General features: G+C 36.6%; 2 protein-coding genes across 2 annotated transcripts; one reads left to right on the top strand and one right to left on the bottom strand.

Annotated features, from left to right (window-relative positions):
- The first annotated feature begins 617 nt into the window (after window positions 1-617).
- LOC107040460 lies at window positions 618-3141 on the top strand. The gene is made up of 2 exons (XM_015260555.2): window positions 618-810; window positions 1466-3141. Exons 1-2 carry the CDS (start codon window positions 710-712, stop codon window positions 2424-2426), a joined length of 1062 nt encoding a protein of 353 aa, XP_015116041.1. The 5' UTR covers window positions 618-709; the 3' UTR covers window positions 2427-3141.
- Window positions 2938-5798, bottom strand: LOC107040469 (ADP-ribosylation factor-like protein 2). Its single transcript, XM_015260568.1, has 4 exons — window positions 5160-5798; window positions 4732-4918; window positions 4263-4444; window positions 2938-3993 (listed from the first exon to the last, which is right to left on the bottom strand). The coding sequence occupies exons 1-4, from the start codon at window positions 5298-5300 to the stop codon at window positions 3787-3789; spliced, it is 717 nt and encodes a 238-aa protein (XP_015116054.1). The 5' UTR covers window positions 5301-5798; the 3' UTR covers window positions 2938-3786.
- Between the last annotated feature and the right edge of the window lie 4156 nt (window positions 5799-9954).

Here is a 9954-nt window from a genome sequence, read left to right as displayed (position 1 = left end):
CTGCTACAAACGCTGGTCATCAATTCTGGTTTTCAGTTGAAATTGGAATTGTTAATTTACACAATAATAGGAGTACATTGACGATTTCTTCTTAACTCGCAAAAATCTGCAAACAATTTGCTACCGATTGCTGATAAAATTTTTTGGAAATAATGAAATAGGGGGGATAACGCCTTTTTATTCAGGGGTGATTTTTCAAAAATTTATTTAAAAAAAAGTACTAACTAGCAATGTTTTTTATTAGCTCGCAATTTTCTTCAAAACTACTTCAATGAGGAAAAAAATAAAAATTTGGAATATCTATACATGAGGGGCTAATTGATCGGATCTTGTCGGACGGATGAGTAATTTTTACGGAACAGATTGTAGAATTTACGTGACGATTGACACTTTTTATTGAATTTTACTTCGCTCCCAGATTACGTTTCGAAACGTAATTTTTACGTCTTTTTTCTGGTAATTTTTATTGAATATTTCTCTCCGTGTAGTTATATTCAGTTTGTAATTCCGCTGGAAATGAGAATAATCCCGCCATCTCTCAACGTTCCGCTGCACTAGAACATTCGATTCGGAAGACTTTTTCTGAGGATATCTGCAATATCGAACCCTGTTTAACCACCTCACCAGAATATACTCTTGGCACGTGTCATCGACAAACAGAATAATCTATTCTATTTTTCATTAAAAGTGTTTTGAAAAAAACTGTAAAATGACAAAAGTGCGAAAGGTGAAGCGTAGGAAGACCTACAAAGTCAGTATAAATAGAAAAAGATTGCGGAACAAATTGCGGAAAGTTCCGAGTATAACTTGGTGAGTAATTTTTAACCTAAAACATTCACAATGTATTTCTCTGAATAGTAGCAAATTTGTAAAATTTATCAATTTTGGTGAGAAAAGTTTGAAGAAAATCTTGGAATAATTCAAGCTTTATTTAAACTTTGTTTTGAAAACAAAATTTTTGTTTTCAAAATTTCCTGTTTGTAAATAAATCATGGAAATTGTTTCAAACTTGGAAAAATATTATTATTTCTTTTGCATGAAGTAATTTCTGAGAACAAATTTTCAAAAATTCAATATTCCTAATAATTTTCCAAATTTTCCTGAAAAACTATTTTTTAAATATTTTTACATTCGTGAAATGAGTGCCAGCGGTTGAAAATGAAGAATCAAATGAAGCTCTTCAAGTTTAAATAATAAAATCCTAGCAAAGTATTTGTAGATTAAAAAAAAACTTTAATTCCATAACTAGACAAACGACATTAATTAGTTAATGATTAAATGATAATTAATAATTACTTGGCAACAAAAACAATGTAAAAATCAATTAATTTCATTGCTTGAATTGCGTGAAACAGTCATTTTCCGACTGTTACATTTTGTCCCGCTCTCCCCTAAATAAATATTGTTTTCACAATGTACCTCGCCTCGAGCATTAATTGTCCCCAAATGACCTAAAGAATAACAGTCCACAGATAAAGCAAGCCTGGAACTCGAAAAAATCCACAAAAACCAACTTGCACCAGATGGGTCTAGCCTACGACCCAAACCAGGTTCTGAAGGTCCCGAACGTGAAGAGCGCCCTGATAAAATCCGCGAAACGAAAGGCATCAGGTGATCTAGCAGAAAGCGACGAGGAAGCTCCCCCGAGGAAGAGAACCCCGCAGAAGATCCAAGTGGCTAAGGACCTAGAAGCAGAGGCTCGAGCCCCCAGAGAGAGGCTGTTCAGACTCCCCAAAGGGCAGGTTCTCTTCCTGACACAGCTAATGGACAAGTACGGGGAGGATTACAAGGCGATGGCACGCGACAAGAAGAACTATTACCAACTCACTTGGAGGCAGATTCGCCAGAAGATAAATACGTTCAAGAATATCCCGGAGCAGTATGGAGAGTACCTCGTGCAGAGTGGGGAGATTGTTCTGGATGACCCGATGACGTTGGAGGAGACGAGGAAGAAGATTGCTGCGGAAAATGTTGAGAAGTACTGCAGGAGTAAGAGAGAGAAGACGAAGAAGAAGAGTGTGATTGGGCAGTGGATTGAGGAGACGATTGGAGATGATGAGGAAAACACGTTTGAGACGGATAAAACTTTGGAAGATGATGATGATGAGGGGAATGCAGAAGATTCGAAAAATAAATCTGCAGAGGGAAAATTAAAGCTGTTCCCTGACGACGAGAGCGAGGAGGGCCAGGGTGCTGATAGGAAGAAGGTGCTTGAGAAAAAAAATGGTAAGACGAGTGGGAGGAGCAAACGTGAGGATCGACTGGAGAGATTATCATCGAGTGACAGTGAGGATAGTGAAGAGCTGGAGGGAGACGACGATGGAGAGGACTTCAGGGATCTAGATGATATGAGTGAGGAGGAACTGTCGGAGGACGATATCTTGGATGATGGAGAATTTGTCTCGGATGAGGAGGACAGTGAATAAATATTGTCGATGACACTTAATTCATAATTCATATAATAGGTGATGATGAGGAGGAGGAAGACGTTTAAGACGAATAAAACCTTGGGCGATGATGATGATGATGAGGGGAATGCAGAAGGTTCGAAAACTAAATCATCAACTGCAGAGAGAAAATTGAAACTGGAGACGACGATGGAGAGGGCTTCAGGGATCTAGATGATACGACTGAGGAGGAATGAATAACGATGACAGTAAATAAATACCGTCGTTCTATCACAAACTTGATTTTTTTAATTACAAAAATGGAAGTGTAAATAAGAATCAGTTAATGTCTCTCGTTTCGTGCAGAGAATATAATTTTTTAATGATTCCTTGAACTTATCTTTTGGTTAGATGATTGAATACCTGTTCAATACCATCTTCTGAATTGAGAAAGACAATTATTCAGTTATTGGAATGGTCTCGTAGATCTTTAAATGATATTCAGGCCATTTCCATAATTCGTAAATTTTGTATGAAGTTTTAGGAAGCGTAAGTTATGAAATCCTTTAATTCATGATTTAACATCTCTTGTTTTGTATAAAGTTATTCGAATAATTTCCTTAATTTAATACGAAGTTGATTGATTGTTCTTTAGTACAAATGTTTTTTCAAGCATGAGCTGGAAAAATATCCCTTTATGTAATTCTTTTGAATAAAAGTAGAAAGTTTTTTCTTATTTTTATCATTTTTTGAACCCTTCAGTGCTTTTTTCCGTACGTGAGCTGAAGGAATGCCAGTTCCCACAATTCTTTAAAAAACTGAAATATTTTTATGTTTTACGAATGCAGTTGATTGCAGTTCATGATTAATTAATCCTTTATGAATTGATTGATGCTGAAGAAGTTTGACTGCTGTTACTTTACGATTAAACTTGAATTTAAAACTTGATGAATTAATTTCTTTAGTTCTGCATGAAGCTGTTTAAATAATCTCATTAATTGATCTTTTTAATTCTCTTCAATTTGTTCATCTTTTCGTATTAAAGGTAATCGTAATTTTAGTGATTTTTAATTGAGATTCAGTTTAGTCCTCATCTTCACTCCACCATTAAAATGAATGCCGTATGAATTAATTAATGCAGAAGAGCTTGACTAAAGTTCCCTCATTATTTTTTTCAGTTCTGCATAAACCTGTCAGAATTATCTCGTTAATTTAACGCGAAGTTGATTAATCTCCTCAATTGTCTCAATTTTTTCATCGCTTCACCTCGATTTTTTGACATGAGCTTGAATCACATTCAAACTTCAGTTCTGGGAGACAACAGATCATATAAAACACTAAATTTTCGGTTCCTCGAGGAGAGTGGAATGCGGTGAAGATTATTTCATTGGCTTAAAATTCAAGATATTGTTGATAACGTGAATATTTTCTTTCTGACCGTTTCGATCGAGGGGTGAAACCAGTCATACTCTGTGAGGCCTGGCTCCAGGGCTGGAAGGGGTCCTGTCTGACATCCAATCACTTCTACTCGGTGCTGATGGGGCGAAATGCTGTAGAGGTCTAGGGCCTCTTTTATCTGATTTGGCTTCATGGCGTGAGGATCATCCTGAGGAATACAAATAAATAAAAAATAAATTCGCTTTATTCGTGGTGTTGATTTTTAAAACTAATCGTAATTAAAAAGTCGTTATCTTTAGAAATCACAATTTGTCATTTACTTTATGAATTGAAAAAAAGACTGATTTTTCTAGTTTTTAAAACGTTTTGAAGTTCGAATAATGAAATATTGAAAAGGATTTCAGCGAAAAAAAAAAATAACTGGAATATCCTCAATTACTGTGGAATGAGAAGTTATGGTTGATGCCTGTATTTTACCTGTTTGTTTGCCACGACTAAAATAGGGACATTGTCCATTCTCTGGTCTCCAAGCAGTTGCTTGAGCATTTGCACTGCCAACGACAATTTAACAGAGTCAGCAGCATCAACTAGGAACACAAGTAGGTCTGTGTCTTGGAGGAAATTACTCCAGTATTTTCTAGTATCAGCACCTCCACCAACTGCAAATGAGAGAAATCATATTAATGATGACAATTTCTTCACTTAAAATGAAAGATCAGTGAAAAAATATAATTGAATGAATATTATAATTAAATGAACAAATTTGGTATCGTTGGATTATTTTAAAAAAATCCCAAATCCCTCAGGAATATCTTTTTCTGCCATTTTTTTCCTTTGATAAATAATTAATTTCAAAGCTAAAGATGACTGCATTATTACATTTTCTTCCTACAGAGTAATAAATTCCTCTCATCAATAAATTATTAAAAATTCAGCTGCTACTCACTTTCCCAAATATTGAAGATGTAATCCCCCTTCCTCAGTTTGTAAACAGCGAACCCATCAGTGGGTCTAGGTGGCATTTGATAGAAATTGCCAGGGCTGTCAGCAGCAATTGCCTGGTTCATGACAGAAGTCTTGCCTGCACCATCGAGCCCCAGGAGGAGGACTCGTCGTTCATGAGTGTCATCGATCTAAACACAAAAAGCATGATAGGTTACTTCCTGCACATCCAGGTTCGTCTTTCATCTTAAATAACTCAAGAACGGCAGAGACGATTCTCCTGTCTTTCTCTTCGTTTTAAAGGTAATTTTTCAAGCTTTAAAATGAGCTTTGAGTCGTCCAAATCGTATCGTTTGATCACGAGATATCGGTGATAAAAGGAGAGATAAGGTGATAAAATACGAAAAACATTATTTAACAAATTGAATAAACCTTCGCCAGGTCCTCGAAGCCCTCATCAATCGCCTTCAGCTCCCTTTTTTTCCAATAATGATAAGCAACGTAAGCTCCAACACAAGCACAGCCGGCCAAAATAATCGCCTTCTGTCCATTTTGCGATATACCGCCGACCATTTTTCACTTTCGCATGAACCCGATTGAATTTGATATCCTAGGGTACTCGAGGGATATGTTTTATCGCAATTGACAATTTATTGTTGTGAATTTTGTCACGGGAGCACGAAAAACACGAGATGACATGTGACAATGTCACCGAGACGTGAAAACACCGCGAAGTCAAGGCGACCATGTGTAAATACCGTGCGCAAGCGCGAAATGCGAGTCTGTGGTGTCAGGTTTGGCTGTACTTTTTCAGAATTTTTTTTTATAATAATTTTTGGAAATCACACTTTCTTGATCTCAAAATAATTAACACAAAGGTCCACATAGATTCACACACGCATCGATTTCCGAGTGTTTAATGACGATTTTATGCAGTTCTCAGAATGTTTTAACGGATTTTCAATTGATTGGTTGATAACTGATGAGTAATTGATGGATTTATGTCTCTAATTATTGATGTGAGCACGTAACACAGAGAGAAATGTGACAACTCGCGAGAAGACCGCCAAAATCGCCGGGTGCGGCGGCCATATTGTTGATTGGACTGTGCGCATGCGCAGTCTAACTTTGTAGTTCTGGCAGTGGAACGTGCGTTCGTCGGTCTCGGGGTCGTAAATCCTTGAAAATAACAGTTCAACTCGAGTAATTGTCTAATTACTTCATCAGATAATCGCTAATTAATCATCAATGATCCGTAATTACGAGGGTCGCGACGTAATAAGTGTGTAAATATGATAATATGTATTCTCTCTCGAAAAACCGCGAAATACACCGGCCACGGCGGCCATATTGTTAACAATCCGTTGATGAATTGTGCGCATGCGCAGTGTGTCCCATTGTTCTGGCAGTGGAACATGCGTTCCTCGGTTTCGGGGTCGTAAATACGATAAAATAACGGTTCAACCCGTGTAATTGTCTAATTAATTCGTCAGGTAATCGATAGCTAATCATTAATGATCCGTAACTACGGGTGTTGTAACGTAATAATTGTGTGAATGTGATAATGTGTGATATTCTCCAGAAAAACCGCGAAATTCACCGGCAACGGCGGCCATATTGTTAACAATTCGTAGATGTGTGTGTGCAGGCACAGTGTGACCTATTGTTCTCGCGGTGAAACGTACGTTCGTCGGTCTCGGGGTCGTAGATGCATGAAACTAATGGTTCAACTCGAGTAATTGTCTAATTACTTCGTCAGATAATCGCTAATTAATCATTAATGTTCCGTAATTACGAGTGTCGCGACGTAATAAGTATGTAAATGTGATAATGTGTGTTATTCTCTAGAAAAACCGCGAAATCCACCGGCCACGGCGGCCATATTATCAACAATTTCTTGATAAATAGTGCGCGTGCGCGGAGTTTCTCATTGTTCTCGCTGTTTATTTTGCGTTGTGTTCAGTCCGGGTCCACGTGAATCGACAAAATTATCGATTTTTGAGTGATTGATGGTGATTTCATCCCGTAATTGTGAATTTCTGCGTCAAATCCGTGATTCAACGTGTGATATTTGTGATAAAAGTGTGAAAATACGAGTGTTCGACTGTTGAAACATTGGACTTTGGTTTTTAGCATTGTTATGAGGGATTACAACACAGAACACATGACACAAAAGACATATCCTGGTATCCCAGTATCACTTCCCAGTGTCACCTCCCAGAATCACCTGATTATTCCTGTTCCTGGTGGTATGTACCTTCCAAATATCCAATTTCCTCTGCCTGGCCAAGGAAAAAAACAGAAAAACTCTGCGATAGACAAAACAATGCGAAAAGTATGCTCAATGCAATCAGAAATTTAGAATTGCTGATAAAATTCACCCATGGAGGAATAAATCAACAGAAAAATACTGAACGCTTACGTGAAATGACAATAATGAAAATGTTAACGTCTTTCTTGTAATTTCCATCACCAACTTTCAAATTTGACTTTTAATTACAAAAAATTACATTGCAAAGGGAAAACTCCTTTGTCTCACTTTTCTTACTTCAAATTTTTTTTAATTTTGAGATACAATTTTGCTTTTGAATTACTTTAGTTGCACAGTAATTTTTCGTATGATAAATTCCATCATCTCTGACTAATGAAGAAAAAAAGCTTTGAGATGAACAGAATAATTCGTTAATTATCCTACATTAAATAAAAGATCTCGAAAAAATCAACAGAATATTACAAAAAAAATGTAGCACAAATACTGAACATGTGAAATGAAAATGATTAAAAATGAAATGTCTTTCTTGTAATTTTCCATTAACAAATTCCAAATTTCACTTTTCGTTTACAAAAAATTCCATTGCAAAGGAGAAAATTAATCCTTTGTCTCACTTTTTTTCCTTCAAAATCATTATTCCTATTCCAAATCAACAGAACATTACAAAAAAAATGCAGGAAAAATACCGAACATGCGAAATGACAATGATCAAAAATTAAATGTATTTCGTGCAATTTTTCGTCAACAACTTCCAAATTTTATTTTTAGTTTACAAAAAATTCCATTGCAAAGGGGAAAATTATAATCCTTAGTCTTCCCTTTTTTTCTTGACTTCAAATTTTAAAAAATCCTGGTTTTCGTGTAATGAATTCCATAATCTCGGCACGTTTTCACAAATTCAATTAGTTTTTTCCTGGAACATTGGCTAAATTATGATGCAACTTTCACCATTACCGTTTTGGATTAACGCTCCCATCACGAGAATTATCCCTCGGATTTTCTCTAATGATCCATTGAGAACAAAAAAAAAACAAAAACAAAGAGTATCCCAGTAATTAAACTGATACCGTAGCGAGTTGAACTGATGATGGAAGATGGAAAGGATTTGATCCGATTAAAATCACTGTTGGACATTCATCAGTGATAATTCCAGATAAATCTCAAAGTGAGAGTGACGAGCGAATTGAAAGGGTTCATTGATTAAAATAAACATTTCTTCATGAACATGTTGCACCCTTAGAAGGGTCATTAAGTATATCAAAAATAATTCCTGAAGTAATTAAAAAATTGCAATTATGGGAGTTGACATAAATAATTAATTTCCCTCTACAAGAATAATATTTCGCATTGAAACAAACCCAATTACTTATTTCCAAATTAAAAAAGCAAAATTAACAAAAAAACAATTACTAATCTCTCAATAAATAATTATCAATCATCAAATTAATTTTTCAATTGATTTTTTTGTATTAATAAGTCCTTCAAAAATGATCAATTATTAATTATTAAAAGGAATTTTTTTTTCTCCACAATTTGACTTAATTAGTCTCCATGATCTCGAGTCACTCGAAAAGTCGTCGCTTTAATCAAGCATCTGCGTGTAGCCCAAAGGCCCCGGGGCATTCTCCCCCTGTGTCACTCGCTCCATAATCCGTCTAATCTTCCCTAAATGAAATAGTTGCGATTCTTTCTGCCCGATGTCCCCCTCCCCGCCGAACAGATACACAACAATATACACTTGACCCAACTCGAGGGGTTGCTCTCGAGCCGGATGACATTTAAGGGGATGAATGATAATCGTTACATGCCTATAATACTCATAATCCCCCATCTCTCTGTTAGCATATTTTCCGGGGTCGTCAAGTGATCTCTGTGTCCCTCGCCGGAAATCGCAAAAGAAAACATGAAACATGAATAATATCTTTTGCCAAGGACTCATTTTCTTGGGAGAACTTATTTTTTAGGAGCGTAGTCATTCTCAGATGGTCCACGTCCATTTCCAAATATTAGAATTATGTTGAGTTATGAGATGATTATGTTTCATATCACTTGAACAGAAACTCATTATTTTTCAATTTATTCAAATTTTAGATTTTCTTACGTAAAATATTTTGGAACAATTTTAAATGTTAATAACTGTCAATGGAGTTAATTGACAATAATTAACGTTTAGTATTTCCTGAAGAAATACGCTCCTGAAAAAATCAATTCTTCTCCCAAGAAAATAATTCCTTGGTAAACGTAATACCGTGTAATTGTTTCTCTCACCCACGACAATCTAATCCAACCATTTTTTTATGGAACAATGAATGCATTAAAAACATGAAAATGCATCAATCACCGCCAATAATTTGAACCCTCATCCTAATCAGTTCATATTTATATTGCATCCACTTCTTCGTTCATCCTGAAGCAATGCATTCCGGTATTTCCCAAGCATCACAAAAATGAACAGAATAAAAAGTGAAAATAAAAACACAGCGTTATTTGCCTTTGTGACTGGGTTTTATACACGAGCCATATTCATCCTATCCTACAATATCCACTCCGCTTGCATGGAAAAATGGAAAATTTCCGAAGCCAACTCCCCATCCTCCTTTTTTTTTATCTCCCTTGCGTCACGACCGAAATTGGATATCCGATAAAAATGGTATCGCGCGTTGTGTTCTGTTCTGTGTGCCTCCACGCTGTCGCTCGACAATAATCGCCCTCTCCTCCCATTCTCACCCCATTTTACCCCACACCCCACAGACTCGTGTCGCTTTTTGATTCCCCTGTTCTCCGGGTGCCGCTGGGGAGGGGGCTGGAGGCATCGGGAAGGAGGATGGGGAGCATGGAGAGCGGGATGACTTTTATTACCCCGTCTGATGTTATGAATGCGATGAACGCAGGCTAGGCTCCTTTTATGCAGGTTGCGACAACTACGGGTTACGGTTTTTATGCGGGGGGGGGGCG

Source organism: Diachasma alloeum, unplaced genomic scaffold, assembly GCF_001412515.2.
Source record: "Diachasma alloeum isolate Michigan unplaced genomic scaffold, Dall2.0 Dall_scaffold_00178, whole genome shotgun sequence".
Lineage (NCBI taxonomy): Eukaryota > Metazoa > Arthropoda > Insecta > Hymenoptera > Braconidae > Diachasma > Diachasma alloeum.
The sequence above is the reverse complement of the archived record's forward strand: the minus strand, read 5'-3'. Positions and strand labels throughout refer to the sequence as shown.